The sequence below is a fragment of the Cebidichthys violaceus genome, unplaced genomic scaffold, assembly GCF_023349555.1.
Source record: "Cebidichthys violaceus isolate CVI_PGR_0920_01 unplaced genomic scaffold, fCebVio1.0.p SCAF_52, whole genome shotgun sequence".
In the NCBI taxonomy this organism is placed as follows: domain Eukaryota; kingdom Metazoa; phylum Chordata; class Actinopteri; order Perciformes; family Stichaeidae; genus Cebidichthys; species Cebidichthys violaceus.
The window spans coordinates 960,127-979,054 of record NW_027176728.1 but is presented as its reverse complement, the minus strand read 5'-3'; the positions used below and the strand labels follow the sequence as shown (position 1 = coordinate 979,054).

Here is an 18,928-nt window from a genome sequence, read left to right as displayed (position 1 = left end):
GATTTGTCAAAGAAAGTCTGAAAAAATTCATTATACAATATATTTTTTGAAGTGTATGAAATGTAGTAGTTTAATGTGTCGTAAAGAGTCTTTAAAAAGTCATAGTATACTATGTTGAAGAAAAGATAAAAAGTAATATTGTAGTATGTCTAGTGTCACAGCCTGGCTCATAAACTGAAACAAAAACGGGGAGACAACAAGCTAGCGGCCAAAAAAGAAACTATTTATTTTGTCTTCCAAGCACAGGTAATACAATATTTCCCAGCAGGTACGCCACGACAGCAACACCGGTCGAGAGCCCGTCAACAGCGATCCTCCTTTTTCCCCCCGTTGCTGCCAACTGAACAGACTCTTTGTAAGGCCCGTGCCACACCAGCACAGGTGCTGCTCATCTGGCTGACGAGTTTCCAATCACCACCTGCAACACAGGAAACACAACGAGGCACCCAGTGCATGATAGGAGGAGGGTCGTCACACTAGTAAAAAATAAATCATAGTATTTCAAAAAAGTAATGAAAATTCCTTCAATCAGAAGATCGGCGGTTCGATCCCCAGCTCCGCAAGTTACAAGACACTTAACCCCAAATTGCTCCTGTAGCTGTGCCTACAGTGTGTGAATGTGTGTGAATGTTAGTTAGTCCTGATGGACAGGTGGCACCTTGCATGATACACCCTGCCATCAGTGTATGAATGGGTGTGAATGGCTTTGAGTGGTCGGAAAGACTAGAAAACCGCTATACACGTACAGACCATTACCATGATTGAGAATTATTCAATTTTGACTGAGCACAGAGACAGAGCTCCAGTTGCTTCAAATGCACATTTATGTACAACTTTACATCCAGAATTCTACCGACTAACAATCCGAAAGTTTGTAAAAATCATTTGAGAAAGATGCAAAACCACCTGATCTCTATAGAGTGGAGTGAGCGTAATAAAAAGTTCTTAAAACCAACTGTATAACATGTCAATAAACCCATAGTATACAGTAGTATGTTAGAAAATGAGCATTATATAATATTTCAAATATTTATAAAAAGGCGGGAAATTGTTATAGTATAGTTTGGCATAGAAATAAACAATGAAATATATCATAAAGAATGTCAAAAAGGGACAAAAAAGCCCTTGTATAGTAGGTAAAAAAGGTAATCTTATAATACAGTATGTTAAAAAAAGCCAATAAAAAAGAAATATATATATAGTATATTTTAACAAAGGTCATAAAAAAACATATTAAAGTATGTCAAAATAATCATAAGAAACAGTCTAGTATGCCATGAAATAGGATAGTATATCAAAAAAAAGTGTCATAGTGTAGTACGTCATAAAAATGTTGAAAAATGTTATAGTATAGTATGCCATAAAAATAATCATAAAGGAGTAACATAAACAAAATACCATACTCTACATATACTATTGTATATTATAAAAATATTCATACCTATGTCATAAAGTAGACTTTTCCTGTGCTGCCCTCGATCATATGCTGGCTCCCTAAATTGGCCATCTGTCATCAAAACTTGACAACACCCATTGTACTAGTTGATAGACTACCTGTTGTAGTTTTAGTTTAGCAGTTGTTGTCGTACTTGTAGTAGTTGGCACAGATGTTGATGTGAATTAATATGTTGTCCTTCTCTTCTCTTCTACCCAGATGAAGTCCTCCTTTGTTCACATGGCTGAATGCACTTATTGGAAGTCACTTCGTATAAAACCGGCAGCTAAATAAACGTAGTGTAATTAGAATTCTTCAAAATTAGCTTGAGGAGAGAACTTAAATCCTCAAAAGTTTGGAGTGAGAAGACACTTTCAAAAGTAAGTTGGCTTCACAAATTACATATTTTAATAGTTCTTCAATATATACTATTGTCCTGATTTTCTCACCAAACACATCATTCACACAAAATCCTACAAAAGAAGCCACAAAAACATCCTATTGATTTGAATAACTTTTATTAAATCAACGCTGGATCACAACAGGTATGTTACAACATGAAATGAAAGAAAAATATTCAGTTGATGTGATATGTTTACAGACTTAAAAATCAGGTTTAGCACTGTAACGCATGAACATAAAACTCATTTTTGCTTTCAAATGCTAAATTAAAAAAATCCAGGAGTCAACCACAAGTCCCAGAAAGCACCGCTGTAAGACACAACCAATCCGTAAGCTTCAAAGTATAAATTAAAGGTTGAATTAGAAATTCTAGAGCTTCGTAGAGCTGGATGGATAAATTCACAAATTTGATTCAGTTCACTCTCGGATTCATTTTGGACCAATTCCGGCCGCTGTAGTGAGTTTTGTCTCTCATTAGTGACAAAGCATAATTTGTCACTTGTTTGTCTACAGGTAGGAAGAATATATCAGTCCAGGAGTAAGAACTAATGCAAATTGTTACTCAGAGGATAAATTACATGTTTTCATAGTTTTGTTTTAGCCAGCGACAGCTGCAAACTGGACGTTGGCACTGGAACAGAGGAACATGACATGCACATGAAATCAAGGTAACACCATTCCTAGTTCAATATTCCTCCAAATTTAAACAAGCAATAACAACAATTTATTTTTGCATACTTTGTTTTATATTAGTATGAAAAAAAAGGATTTTACTCCTCACATTTTGCTTTACTGCACCACCTAAAAATGCCTTGATCAATAGGATTGCCTGAACTGTGCCGACATAAGTGTCGGTGTGAAATGTCTGCACCATGACAACTTTGCATTAAAAAGAGGATTTGAGCCTGAACTAATAACTGTGTCCCTCCCTCACCTTTGAAAGCAAAACTCTGGCCCTGACTTGAACCACAGTGAAACCAATTTCATACTTAAAGGATATTTAACTATAACCTCTCAGGATCAGCAAAAAATATTTGATTTTGAACATCTGTAACTACTACATCAATGCATCTAAATAACCTTGACCTCTTGATATTTAGTGTTCAGTTTCGGAAGCAGTGTGGGTCTTTCGCTACACTGGAGCTGATTCCTCCACTTCAATCTTACACAGAGACACGGAAGAACCAGATGTAGACCTTAACTTAAACCTGAGCACGGGATAGAGGGGTTCAGTGAATGTGCAGTGGAAGGTGTGGAGGTGGATCAGTGTGTCGGCGGATACTCTGTAGAAGGTCAGAATGCCAGCGGGCCAGTCCAGGTACACTGCTACTCTGCCGGCGCCGAAGGAGGCGCGGGTACCTCGTATGTCTGTCGTCCTCTTATCGTGACAGGCAGAGTAACCATTAGCAGAACAGAAGAGGCCCCAGGACTTGTTGTTCTCGCCAAGACAACCCTCTTCACACTCTCCTGTCCTTTTGATTCCTTTGTACGCCACTCCAATGTTGACCCATCCTTTCCACTCCACCTCCCAGTAGCAGCACCCAGTCAAACCATCTCGACACAGAACCTGCTTCCAGTGGTGAAATCGCTCCGGGTGATCGGGGTACGGCTGCTCCTCTTTCACCTCTGTCACCTTTTTGTTGTTGTCGGACAAAGAGAGCTTAGTGTTCGCTGTGTTTGGGTCCAGTGTGAGTTCACAGACATCTGATGGGGACAATAAGACACAACTCAGACAGATTTTAGCTCGACATGTTCTGCTTAATTCATGATTCTTTTCTATTAGTTGACGACGTTGGCGTCTTAGCAGGATATCTAGAAAAATGCTATCTAAATTTCACTCAAATCTGATGGAAAGTGAAGTTATGTTTAGTTTTTTATGCTTATCCAGATTGAACATTGCTATGTGGCCATTTATAGTGTTTAGTTTTTAAAAACTGCGAGACATGGAGGCGAATCGGTACAGGTCATATCCAGATTTACCTTAATCTTGACCGTATCCATTTTCTTTTTCATCACTTCTTTAATAAATGTCATCCAACCTCACCAAGTTCGGTATAGCATTTGTATAATGGGTAGTAAGCATGGTCTGTATAGAACTCTTGGCAGCCATGCTGTTGTACATCTACATTGGTTGCTGATGACTTTAGGAATGCGTCAGGAATGTTAACTTACACATGAACGGTTTCAAGCGATGTCGTCCACCATGGTCGACACTGAAGCAGAAGTGAAACAAGAAACAATGGGAAAAAACACAGACAGACATTGGTAATTAAGCTGAAAACGTACACTGACCTAACTTACCTGAGGGTGTCCAGTCTCCAGTGCGGATCGTCCAGTAAAGAAGAGAGCAGCTCGACCCCCAAGTCTCCTGGATGATTGTAGCTCAGGTCCAGCTCTCTTAGATGAGAGGGGTTGGAGCGCAGAGCTGATGCCAAAGAGGCACAGCCTTCCACAGTGACCTGACAGCCTGACAACCTATACATATATGAGTAATAGACACATACACATTAACTTACATGACAGATTTGTTAACTGGTTGCCTATATCTTCAATTAGTTGGGATAATATAGTGCCATACTGTCAGTGGACACATTTTCTCCAATACAAACAACTGACTTAGGGATCAAATTTGCATTTTTAAATATCCAATGAATATGTCCTATGGATTTTATACATACTGTCTGATGTTTCAGGCAAGGTAAGTGAAGGAAATTCATACTGGACCAAGACCAAAAGTCTCAAACCATGATAGCAGTCCCTTGAGGTTGCTATGCTCATTTAATGGTTAAATGAAAAAAAGAAGTCTGATTTTATAGAAGTCTATGAGAAAATGACTCTACTTCTCTCTTGATTTATTCCCTCAGTAAACATTGTGAACATGAGTTTATGGTCTCAATCTCTAGTTTCAAGTCTTCTTCAATACAGCAAGATGTTCATTCAGTAAATTATGGTCCATTTAGAGTCAAACAGACCATAAAGCTGGGTATGGCTTTAGGACGTGGCTAGCTTGTGATTGACAGGACACTACCACTTCACTTTCTGGTCTGGGAGTTGTGTGTGTTCAAACCTTAAACTTAAACCCTTTCAACAGTGCGTTTTCAGTTCATGAAAGTTAATTGTAACATTTTGGTCATTTAGAATTGTCTTATTCAGCATTTGGTTGCATGTAGCTCCACCCTCTCGTGTCAATTCTTGTTACAAAAAAACAGATGTCAACAGCCAAAATGTCAAACTCGAGGCTTCAAAACAACACTCCACTAACCAATGGGTGACGTCACATTCACGTCTGCTTTTATATATACTGTCTACACAAAAGAGGAAGGTAGAGTAAATCATGTCTACATGTGTGCTGACTCAGCAGAGGTAATAATAAATGAGAGAAATGGAAAGTAAATATTTGAAAGCAATACAGAATGCCTAAGAGCCTTGCTGTATTATATTCCATTATATTGTATATCTTCCGTTCCATTACTTTTAGAATCACTACACAAAGAGCACCCTACTTTTTGTATTGTATTCTGTGAGCTTTCCCAAATGGGATGAAAAAAGTATCTTCTATCTTTCTATCTATCTTGAACTGAACGTTGGTGGATGCTGGATATGAAATGTGATCTGCAGAAATGTCCATTATGAAGTTAATTCCTACCAATAGTGGGCTGAATCAAACACATCTGTGAAAAGGCAAAACTGTGGTTGGCCAAAAGAGTTGCTTTATTGATTTAATGAATTGGTTCAGACTGCAGATTGTAGAGTTTCCAGTCTACAGCGTGGACTCCGCAGTCCAGCAAACAGCAAGCTATACTGTGTATATTACCCTTTGTGTTTGGCCCCTTACTACCGTGTTACATAAATATGTCTAATATTACACAGATATGGTAAATACCAAGCTATTATCTGGCTACTCCTTTGGTAATTACACTGTATTACTTGTGCCCCCAATATTAAGGCAGGTGCCTTGCATGGAATCTTAACACCATCGGTGAGTTTGTGAGTCGGACAAATTACAAAGTGCTTTGAATAAAAGCGCTACATAAATGCAGTCCATGAATGCAAATGACGTCCAAAGTCGGATGTCATTACATGCCCACCACCCAAACCTCCACTCCGTTGCTTTACCAATCACTACATACACAATACTTTCTGTATTGGCACTGAACATTTGTACAGAATGTAAATTGCAACCTGCGCAATTGTCCAAAATTAATTGAATTCCTTATGATGCCAAACAACCGTGAACAGGCGAAACTGTGGATACCTATACAGTTGACCTAAATATCTGTTTTATTGATCATGTATTGAATTGGGTTATGACTACTGACCGTAGAATTTCCAGTCTACAGTGTAGACTCGCCAGTCCATCAGAGAGCAGCTTCACTCCTGAATCCTGCAGGTCATTGTTACTCAGGTCCAGCTCTCTCAGACTGGAGGGCTGGGAGCCGATTGAGGCCAGAGCCTCAGAGTTTTTCTCTGACAAGTTACAGCCACTCAACCTGACGAGAAAAATACAAATGACTACATTTTATGAACTATTTATTTCTATAATATCTACGCATGGAAACCACGGTGTGGTTATATTTCGAGAGAGTATTGTTATAATAAATAAACTAAGTTTATGGTATGGTGAAGGTTAGACAAATAACATACTTGGTTAGGGAAAGATCATGGCCACAGGTTAAAAAGAAATAAAATCTGGAACGGAATATAATCCCTGGCAGAATTGTCCAGTATGATTCTAATTCATACTGGGCTGAGTCAAACACATCTGTGAAAAGGTTAAACTGTGAATGCCTAAAAGAAAATCTGATTTACTAATCATGTATTGAATTAATTCAAGAGTACTGACTGTAGAGTTTCTAGTCTGCAGAGTGGACTCTGCAGTCCAGCAAACAGCAGCTTTACTCCTGAATCCTGCAGGTCATTGTTACTCAGGTCCAGTTCTCTGAGATTGGAGGACTTGGATACAAGAACACAGGCCAGAGCTTCACAGCTTCTCTCTGACAGCTTACAGTCTCTCAGGCTAAGGGCAGTATAGGGACAGAAAAAAAAAATGTATCACAGGAAAAAAGATTGCATTCAATGTAGTATGTCTGCACATTTGTCAGTGTACCTACCAAGATATTCTCGAAGATTTAACCACTGGCAGCAGCCTCAGGAGACCTTCCTCTGAAGCAGAGTATTTCCTCAAATCAAACACATTCATGTCTTTTTCTGATGACAGTAAGATGAAGACCAGAGCTGACCACTGAGCAGGAGACAGTTTGTCTGAGGAGAGGCTTCCTGAACTCAGGTAATGTTGGATCTCCTCCACTAGAGAATGATCATTGAGCTCATTCAGACAGTGGAACAGGTTGATGCACCTCTCTGGAGACGGATTCCTCCTGATCATCTTCTTGATGTATTTGACCGTTTCCTGATAGTTCTGGAAGCTGCCTCCTGATGGTGTCAGCAGTTCTTGCAAAAGGGTCTGATTGGTCTGCAGTGAAAACCCCAGTACGAAGCGAAGAAACAAGTCCAGATGTCCATTTAGACTCTGCACGATCTTGTCTACAGCACTTTTGTACAGTGGATTCACCTTTGATTTCTCCCATGAGAGCTGGGGCCAACAGGAACTTGATTGTGGTTCTGACAGCAGGTTGACACCAGCTTTGATGAATGTCACAAAGACATAAAGAGCAGCCAGAAACTCCTGAATACTCAAATGGACAAAACAGAACACCATGTCCTGGTACAACCCTCTCTCCTCTTTAAAGATCTGTGTGAACACCCCTGAGTACACTGAGGCTGCTCTGATATCAATGCCACACTCTGTTAAATCTGACTCATAGAAGATCAGGTTGCCTTTCTGTAGCTGCTCAAAAGCCAGTTTTCCCAGAGACATGATGATCTTGCTGGTCTCGGAATTCCAGAGTGGATCTGTCTCAGCTCCTCCAAAATACTTGACGTGCCCTACTTTGGACTGAACCACAAGGAAGTGGATGTACATCTCAGTCAGGGTCTTGGGTAACTCCCTATTCTCATCTGCTCTCAACACATGGTCTAGAACTGAAGCAGTAATCCAGCAGAAGACTGGGATGTGGCACATAACGTGGAGGCTTTGTGACGTTTTGATGTGGGAGATGATTCTGCTGGCCTGCTCCTCATCTCTAAATCTCTTTCTGAAGTACTCCTCCTTCTGTGGTTCATTGAACCCTCTAACCTCTGTCACCATGCCGACACACTCTGGAGGAATCTGATTGGCTGCTGCAGGTCGTGTGGTTATCCAGAGGCGAGCAGAGGGAAGCAGTTTCCCCTGGATGAGGTTTGTCAGCAGCACATCCACTGAGGTGGACTCTGTAACATCAGTCAGGATCTCGTTGTTGCGGAAGTCGAGAGGAAGTCGACACTCATCCAGACCGTCAAAGATGAACACAACCAGGAACTCTTCAAACCTGCAGAGCCCTGCTTCTTTGATTTCAGTAAAGAAGTGATGAACAAGCTCCACCAGGCTGTACTGTTTCTCTTTCAGCACATTCAGCTCTCTGAAAGTGAATGGGAACGTGAACTGAATGTTGTGGTTGGCTTTACCTTCAGCCCAGTCCAGAGTGAACTTATGTGTTAGAACTGTTTTCCCAATGCCAGCCACTCCTTTTGTCAGCACTGTTCTGATTGGTTGATGATCCCTGCCGGGTAATGGTTTGAAGATGTCTTCACATGCAATCAGAGTTTCCGGCCTTGATGGTTTCCTGGATGCTGTTTCAATCTGCCAGATCTCATGTTCATCATTGACCTCTCCACTTCCTCCCTCTGTGACGTAGAGCTCTGTGTAAATGTCATTCAGGAGTGTGGGGTTTCCTGCTTTAGCAACTCCCTCAAACATACACTGGAACTTCTCTTTCAGGTTTATTTTGAGTTTATTTTGGGGCTCTGCAGCAAGAGTTCCTACACAAAAAAGAGCAATACAGTTATTTAGAGGCAAATACAGCATGCATTGACTCTGGGATTCATGTTCTCTGGGATGTTTTCTTTACTCTTAATGCAAAACATTGTGCTCAACCATTTTGTACCAAATTATCCATTGAGATTGTGCTCATTACTTATGATTTAAATGTTTAAAAAAGACCTTGACCAAATTTTTAGGATCACCAACATTTTCAACCATTTTCCCATTCTTTCATGTTAAGCCTGTAGAAAAACATACTGCTGTGTAGAGAGTCAGCCAGCTCCTCCTGCTTCATTTTCCTCAAGAAGTGCAGTGTGATCTTTAAAAGTGCCCCTCTGCTGCTTTTCCTCTGTTCTTCCTCTTCACCATCCACCACCTCCTCATCGTTCTTCTGCCTCTCTGGGTAATCTGGACTAAGAACTCCCTGGAACTTCTTCAGCTCAGTCTTCACAAAAGTGATGACGTTCTCCTCCAGAAGCTGTAATAATATGTCAAATATTATCTTTCATGTGGAATTAATGGGACATATCAAGGTTCAAACAAGCAATGTAGCAAGGTGCTTATTCTGAGGCAGTTTTCAAAGGCTGGGTTAAAAGCCTATGGTCATAGCCACCGCCTGGCTATATCCCATTGGCTTTTAACTTGTGAACATATGGAACATATAGCGAATTAAAAACCCAGATGTTTGCACAGCAAGAAGGGACCATTAACGTTATATAAGAAGTGGACGTAGTGACAGAGATGTCACTCATTGGTTTGTGAACTGCTGTTTTGAAGCCTGGTGTTTGGCCATCGCCATCTTAGCTTTTGGTCATCACCACAGGAGAGGGTGGAACTAAGTACGACCAAAAGATAAATAAGGCCTTTTTTAGGTGACCAAAAAGGTTACAATTAACTTTCACGAACTGAACACACACTTTGTAAGGATTAAAGTTGTAAGACGAAAACACAGACAACTCCCAGACTAGACAACATCGTAGTAGCAACCTGTCAATCACAAGGTAGCCACACCCTAAAGCATACCCTGCTGGTCTATTTATTTTAAATGGACCATAATTTACTAAATGATCAAGCTGTGCGGAAGAAGACTTGAAACTAGAGAGAATTGATTGAGATTGAGAGAATAAACTCATGTTTACAATGTTTACTGAGGTAGTAGGGTTTTCTAATAGACTTCTAGAGGAGTTGAGCCCTGATGGACATCAGAAGGAATGCTATAAGGCACCTCTGTAAACCTATTGACATTGATTTCCCCCACTGTGTTTCCTGGGGTGACACAAAGTAAATTATTTTCCAGAATGTTAAAGAGATTTAACCTCTGCACTGCTCAAAAGTCTGCAGCCCCCTGTTTTATTGGTGTTTTTCTTCTTTCCTTCAAAATACTATTTTACCAGTGACAAAAAAGACAATAATTCAGACATCAAAAATAGCATTGATGTTTGAAATAACTTTGGCCCCAAAACAAGAAAAATTAAATGATTAAAACTTACATTTAGTCAATGTCCCCACAATTTTACATGCCAGGGGAGTATACTGTGACCATTTTTTCCCCCAAATATCCTTTGACTTTGAATAAATTTCATTATCATCATTGTTGAACCACAACGGTACTTGCATTTGGGCTCCACATATTTTAGGTAGCAATTCTTCTTTGGGCCTTTTGCAGTCTACACAGTGGTTTAAGGGTGATTTGGGATTTAACTGGGATTTGTCAATATTACATTGTCATATTGGATTAATAGTAAGAGTAATTTGCCATTTGATGATTTTTTTTGCCATGTGTGCTTAATTTGTAAAGATGCTGACTCATTTGGCCAATGAGTCAGCATCTTCAGAGCAGAGAAGTGGTTAAGCCAGTGTGAAATAAGACTTAATGTCAGTCCGTATTGAATTGAAAATGCATTAATGTGAAAAGTGTAGCCTGAAGGTTACAATGATTATGTGTCTATTAGTTAGACAAAGTACATACCATGAATATGGAGGCCAGATCTGCCTCATGTTCACTGTCAGAGTGACTGATGGAAACCTCGGACCTCTCCTGGTGGACACTGTGGAGGAAACATACATTTTAAATGATCCACAGATATCAACACACACACTCCTATCTTTTACCTAACACAACTGTATGCAGTTCTAGTTAAGTTAAAATGAGATTTGAATTTGAGGTTTCGTAAGAGTAAACTTAGCTGCCAAATTAAGTCAACTGTGTGTGACAACAAACTCCTCTAATGTAAAGTATTGCCTTTGTGCGGTAGAGCAGAACCTATATGTTTGAAGGCAAGAGGTGGCTTCATAGAGCGGTCACTTTTCTGTTTTGTTTTTTACGTTTTTTTATTTATTTAAAACGAAATAATCCAAAATTAACATTTACCAATTACAGCAGTGCACCAAATAGCGTATGAATGACCCTGACAATTTTTAAGTCATTTTGCGAGTGATATGCTACGCTCTCTCAGCTCTCATGCTTTGAATTAATGACATTTTGAATTCTTCTATCTGTTCTGATTGCGAAGGCTGGTGGTTCTAGAACTATTGTGAGCAGCAATAGAGAGAGAGAGAGCACAACCCTGGCTAGTCCATGTTATCAAGTGAAGGCCTGTTTTTAATTAAACCTACTTGATCACCATTCATGATGTCTGGTAGTACTTTCTCTTCTGTCTGTGTCTTTGTCAAGATCTTACACTCTACCCCAGGAAGACAAATGAGTCTGAAATTAGATGGGTCTGCAGTATCTCTGTCCTTTTTAAGGATAAGACAAATGAAAAGATCATTAAATGTATCAATTAGAGAGCTTGTTTCAAATCACTTCAAATACAGACCATGTCAAATGGAAGCCAGCATATCAGTATATTTCTTATAATATTCATTGAGGAAGTCATCCAGACCAGGTGGCTAAACATGCGTCAGTGTCAGACGTTGTCTAATCTCTTCTTCTGTTTTCAGAGCATCGCGCTCTCCTTTCTGCTCGCTAGAGATAGCGGGCAGCAGAAGACCTGAGAAATATGGCTCCACTTCTTTGGTGCTATATGTACGGACGGACGTGGAAAGATCCTTCTAAAAGAAATTTTAAAAACCCCTATTAATTTCCTTTGATGAGGTCACTACTCCATTCCCCCTCTTAATGAGCGATCACTTTTAAAAGACACATCTAGTGTCTCCTGCTGGAGTCTAATAAAAATGCAGAAAGCATCACCGTTGTTGCGTCGTTCTCATTGGGTTCACCAAGTGTTTTTAACTATATGTATTTAAGAAACGTTCACCTCTGCTCTGTAGAGTGATTTCCATCTCTGAAGGCTAAGGGTTCAGCAATGGAGCGGTGGCTCTTCATAGACACGCCGCTGGGCTCAGGGGAGTCTGGACTCTCCTGCTGGACTCTGATAGAAATACAGAAAGCGTCGCCATTTAAAATGTCTTGTTTTCATTAGGCTCACCAAGTGTTTTTTTAACTACGTATTTAAGTATTTTCACCTTTGCTCTAAAGTGTGATTTCCATCTCTGAAGCTCAAAGGGTCAACCATGGAGCAGTCGCTCTTCATAGACACGCCGCTGGGCTCACGGGAGTCTGGACTCTCCTGCTGGACTCTGATAGAAATATAGAAAGCGTCACCATTTAAAATGTCTTGTTTTCATTGGGTTTACAAAGTGTTTTTTCAACTAAGTATTTAAGAATTTTCACCTCTGCTCTGTAGAGTGATTTCCATCTCTGAAGGCTAAGGGTTCTGCAATGGAGCGGTGGCTCTTCATAGACACGCCGCTGGGCTCAGGGGAGTCTGGACTCTCCTGCTGGACTTGCCTTCAGTTGAAAACACCAATTTTCTTTTTACTCTGATTCATGGTGAGGTTTAATGCTTTCACATCTCAGCTCTTGGAATGCACAACAGCCTCATCTTACCTCTTAGCTTTGATCTGGCTGACATTTTCCACAGTGAGAGAGACTTTAGAAGGCGGGACATCCTCCTCTCTCTCCTCACTCAGATTCATATTGGGTGTACCCCTTTGGCAACAGCAAAGATAGTTTGAATGTATTACAGTTATGGTAATAATCCCTCTGGTGGCAAGTAGGTGTACAGATATCACCACACAGACACAGACACTGACTCAGCATAATGGTGTAGAACGTGTGAAGAGAGGGAAGAGTTACACTCATTCCCTGAATACATATACCACTATGTTAACCATGAATTCAAAACTGATCCCAGTTAACCTTGTGGCTGGTTTCATGTTGCATTTGTGTGCTTTGTGAACATCATTTTAGCGTGATTTCTTTCAAGTTATTATTCCACATTATATTACAAATCACTTCGCTGATTTTTAGACTTTTCATTCAGTTCAGTTGAATCAGGTGAACTGATTCAAATTTGGAGGTTAAAGGTCACCGTGACTTTTGGCCAAAACTCAATAATTAATATGGCAATTGTGAGAATTTCACACAAATGTCTAACAGGATGAAATGGTGAAGAGATGACATTTTAGACAGACATGGATGTAAACTGCAACATGACTTTGTTTGGCGGAGGCATAGAACTGCAAGGCGGTAATTCTAGTTTAAATAAGCATTCAAATGAACTATGGTCTCCACATCAATAAGCAATAGCAATATGTAGGCGCTGCTTACAACCGCCTTCAGTTCAGTTCAGTCTCTTTGTAGTTTGAGCTGTTTCGTTCAGTTCAGTAAAAACTAGGCCTATAAGCATGGTTCATCAGGTTAACAGCGCAGAAACCACCTACTGTATCTGCAACTGAGTCAGATGGCGGTACCGAGGTTTTGCACTCACAGTACCGCAGTTCCACAGGCGTGTCAGAGAACAAGATGCACAAAAAGGCTCTCTCATAGAAGTAAATCTGTACACATACAACATCCTCCTTCCCAGAACCCTCACATCGGTACAGGAAACCCCCAAAAAAAGCTGAGGAGGAGCAACAGAGGTGGGATCCTCTACCAGGATGGACAGAAGTACAATAGATGTGTACAGAATGAACAACATAACAGAGTTACAACACATCTGTTGTGAGGGAAGTGAAAAAGTGCACACTCTGCTTATTGTTGGGTTCATTCATATATTTTACCTGAGTAACACGAAAAGCAGCGCATCGTCGAGTAATTGGCCAGTCTGAGGGTTCTACCAAGTGTCGGCTAGGTGGTGCGCATTGACTTACAGTCAACACAGAGAACTGTACTGCACAGAGGCGGAGCAATTTCTATTGCTCTCAAATTCAGAATTGGAGCATAACTGTTAACTAAACTGAGCCCATAAACACCAACAAATATGTTGGCATATCCATATTTTCATCCAATAGAGGACGTTTATTTTTCAGGCCTATTATACTTTTTAAATAACAGTTGGTTAACACTGTCAATGACACCCATGTCAATAATGCATTATAAACATACTTGTAGTGTGTTAATTGCACTGTATAATGATAGCTATAAGTAATACATATTCATAACTCTTAATACAATAATCATAAAACATTAAAAAGCACTTTTAATGACTTATAAGGTCATAACCCTTCATACTTGTTTTACTACATGCAGCATCATCAGTTTTACAATGTTTTGTGTGTCGTTCTCGTATAGATAAGCATATACGTATATATATATATACGTATATATACATATATATACGTATATATACGTGTATATATATACGCGTATATATATATATATATATATATATATATATATACGTATATATATATATATATATATATATATATACGTATATATATATATACGTATATATACGCGTATATATATATATATATAGACACGTATATATATATATATATATATATATATATATACACACGTATATATACGTATACGTATATATACGTATATATACGTATATATATATATATATATATATATATATATATATATATATGCTTATCTATACGAGAACGACACACAAAACATTGTAAAACTGATGATGCTGTATGTAGTAAAACAAGTATATACGTATATATATATATATATATACGTATATATGTATACGTATATATATATACGTATATACGTATATACGTATATATATATATATATATATATATATACATATATACGTGTATATATATATATATATATATATATGCTTATCTATACAAGAACGACACACAAAACATCGTAAAACTGATGATGCTGTATGTAGTAAAACAAGTATATACATATATATATATATATATATATATACGTATATATACGTATATATGTATACGTATACGTATATATATATATACGTATATATATATATATATATATATATATATATATACGTATATATATATATAAGCAGCTTGTAATACATCATGTCCGCCTACACCTCATTTCTTCACCCAAAGCACCCAGAAGTAACCACAAGCACATTATAATGCATTATGAAATGATTATAATGTATGACAACTTATGAGAATTATAACACACTATGATCCTTGCAAAAAGTGAGTCAGAGACAAGCAACTATGAAGTATTACTTGACCTTATAAGTCATATACATGAGTTATTATAACTATGAGTACACAGTGCTATCAGCACAATATTTATATTGTTATAAGTTTGTAATGCATTATAGACATGGGGCGTAAAATTAAAGTGTTACCAACAGTTACAGCAACAAAGTGTTAGATAAATAAAATAAATAAAAGTAAGCAAAAAGAGGAGACACTTTACTATAAACATGACTTATGACTGAGGTTGAATGGAATAAAAGAAAGTAAATAAATTCAACATTGTCAAAACCAGAAAGTTAAATGAAATAAGAAGTTAAAACAGAGTTAATGTAAGAGGAAAGCATCAAATTCACATGAGACTTACGTTGTCAGCCTGAGTTTCTCTGAGTTTCTTCTCATCTGTGTCTGACAGGAACTTCCCTACCGATAAATAAAAGGAAGTGTGAAAAAGTGCTGTCAGTTTCATTTCCTCTATGTTAGCAAAACAGGCCACAAAGACATGCAGGGGCATAAATATATATATATAAATATTCCAACATAACACCATAAACAGAGGTTTTATTATATTCCCGAATGCAAAAGTACTCAATTACCAGGAAAGGTCCTGGATTTGAAAATAAAAGTAGAAAGAAGAATTATCAGCAGCATGTGTTCAATTGTAAAAATATTCATTATGCAGTAAAAGTCCATTTAACATTGATTCTTTTTACTTTTCCTCTCTTCTAAAGTGTTCAGCCATTAGTTTCTCTTGTGTCAAATGGCGGAATCATGCTGGATTAGATCGCCTAGCATTACACGTCCTCAGAACCACAAAATCACATTGAGCTTCGTCAGCAAAAAGATCAAGAGAAGGAAGTTGTGTTTGGGTGTCGCAATGGGAAACTGCCGTCATGAGTCAATGGCGTGGTGGCCGTAGCACGCTGAAAGGCACTAAACTCTTTTTATTGACTCATGAACCACAAAATGCAGCGGTCATAGGTGGAAATGGAGATAATAGCATGTTTATATCTGTCAGATGACACACAGCATCAATTGCAGATTGGGGTTTTTTTTTTTGGGGGGGGGGGTTCAAATTGATGCTTCTTTCATACCTGCAAACTCATAAGAGGTGAAAAAGGTGACAAGCAGTCAGTGTATCTCCTTGGACCAGAGGCTGTGTTTACCATACCCTGCCTTATCAATTGTATTAAGTAGTGTGACAGCGGGAAGCTGTGCTGCTCTCCCTTCACGTCTGTTTAGACCTCCACCTTTATCCAGGCCCAGCTCCTTTACAGCTCAGCCCTGCGTCAAGCTGCGCTACACAAACAGCCTCCTCTTCATGAAGCTCTTTGACCTCATCATCTCATCAGTATCTGGGCCTCATGAAAGTTATTATGACCATGAAATCATCTCATTCTACTTTGAGTTAAAAACAACAACCTGCAAACAGATCCATCAGTGTTCCAGGTTTAATGTTCATGAGTGACCGCGTGAACTGAACCGGAACACGGGGGATTCCATCACGTTTTTTTTCCTTCTAAATCGCGAAAATGACGAACGTTAACGGTCGACAAAGTTTCGCATACAGTGGACGTTATCCTTAACCCAGCAAGTCTGAACTGTAACGTTACGTAACATAACTTAAACTGTAACGAGACGTAACGCAACTTAAACTGTTACGGAACCTAACGGAACTTAAACTGTAACGGAACATAACGGAACTTAAACTGTAACGGAACATAACGCAACTTAAACTGTAACGGAACCTAACGCAACTTAAACTGTAACGGAACCTAACGGAACTTAAACTGTAACGGAACATAACGGAACTTAAACTGTAACGGAACATAACGGAACTTAAACTGTAACGGAAGGGAATGAAGACGGTGTAGACATCTTAACGCTGATTGGCGAAGACTCGACACGTCACATCAAAGATGTTTTATTATGAAGATCACGACTCAACCTTTTCTCCGTGTCTCACTCCAATCTGAGAAACGTTGGCTGGCCAGTTGACACCCCCCCCCCCCCCCCCCCCCACAAACCCCCCCCCCCCCCCCCCCCCCCCCAAAACCTCTACGGATCTACACGATTCACGTGGATGGCATATTTTGATTAAAAACGGCGAATTTCGCTGAAAAGCGTCAAATTTGCAGGTATGTTCTTTAATTTTATCTCTGCACATTATATTAGAGTTTAAATATGTCCATCCGCTATTTGATCCCTATTAGCATTCCTCATTTAAACTAATAAAAACAGCTGCTGGCAAACTGCACTACAAATAATTAAAATGAGAAAAGTGTCAAATCCCACAAATTTCACATATCAAGGAATCTGTTTTACGGTCATTATTGTAGAAATGATCTGATCTGATTACTGCAGTGTTTGATGATGGACTACATTGAGCTTTGAGAAGAGCAGGACTTGGTGGTGAACGTGGAGGATGAGGAGGAGGAAGAGGCATCTCTGATGACACCCGTTAGCATCCCTACACTCACACACGTCTGCTCCTGGCCCTCTACCTGTTCCCTTGAGTATCCTCCCGCTGCTATCACCCAGGCCACTGTGCACCCTCTGCTGACCAGCCTTATGCCAAGATAACAGCCAAACGACTGGGACAGCGCCCGGATTGCGAGAAAAACACATTACTGACATTCTTTCCCAATAGTTTGGGATGAGTTGTACATGAGAGCAGGCTACGAACCTCGGGTTCCCGTCTTCTAAATGATCCATTTTTGGCCGTCCATCAAACCTTCCTTTGTGCTATATACAGTACGTCATCAGTGGAGACTCCACTAGTTGTCGTCTGACAGCGCCCTTTTCCTCATCACCTGGCCCGGCATCCTGTTTCTCGAGCACACTCTATGCTCACAATCAAGCTGTTGTCTCTACAAAGAGCAAACTTTTCTATACCTGTGATTTAAAGGGTACAATGATTCAAAAGTGTGCATATACTTGGAATAGGCGATTGGATAAAACATTCGTACAGTAAAAACATATCCGATTATTGGTATATAATAGACATGGTTACATTCAATACACAAATACATTTTCCTACCACACTATCTAGATCCATTTACAGCTAGATCCATCTATAAATCCACCTATTTCTAGATCTATAGCTAGATCCATCTACTTATCTATATCTAGATCTCACTATCTAGATCTATAGTGAGATCCATTATCTATAGCTAGATCCATCTACTTATTTATATCTAGATCCATCTATATCTAGATATATAGTGAGATCCATCTACTTATCTATATATATCCATCTACTTATCTATATCTATAATGAGATCCATCTACTTATCTTTATCTAGATCCAGCTATATCTATATATAGTGAGATCCATCTACTTATCTATATCTAGGTCCATCTACTTATCTATAGCTAGATCCATCTATCTAGATCTATAGTGAGACCCATCTACTTATCTATAGCTAGATCCATCTATCTATATCTATAGTGAGACCCATCTACTTATCTATATCTAGATCCATCTATATCTAGATCTATAGTGAGATCCATCTACTTATCTAGATCTATAGTGAGATCCATCTACTTATCTATATCTAGCCCTGTAGCGCCATTTGTATCACATTTGATACATGAGTTTCAGAGACCTCTACGTAATTAACATGAGCAATACATTCCTGAAAAAACTGTTATATACAATCCTATACATGTCTGCTACCATCTGGTGGAGTTTCCATGCACTGCAGGCAGTAGCAGGCATTTAA

The 18,928-nt window shown here is 39.0% G+C and overlaps 1 protein-coding gene across 1 annotated transcript; it reads right to left on the bottom strand.

The window, feature by feature from the left end:
- Positions 1 to 1,936: 1,936 nt before the first annotated feature.
- On the bottom strand, positions 1,937 to 15,584 carry LOC137888226 (NLR family CARD domain-containing protein 3-like). Its single transcript, XM_068731573.1, has 13 exons — positions 15,571 to 15,584; positions 12,649 to 12,750; positions 12,433 to 12,549; positions 12,225 to 12,338; positions 12,017 to 12,130; positions 10,726 to 10,804; positions 9,015 to 9,234; positions 6,949 to 8,755; positions 6,681 to 6,854; positions 6,157 to 6,327; positions 4,139 to 4,312; positions 4,010 to 4,050; positions 1,937 to 3,541 (listed from the first exon to the last, which is right to left on the bottom strand). Exons 2-13 carry the CDS (start codon positions 12,735 to 12,737, stop codon positions 2,970 to 2,972), a joined length of 3,672 nt encoding a protein of 1,223 aa, XP_068587674.1. The 5' UTR covers positions 12,738 to 12,750; positions 15,571 to 15,584; the 3' UTR covers positions 1,937 to 2,969.
- Positions 15,585 to 18,928: the final 3,344 nt, after the last annotated feature.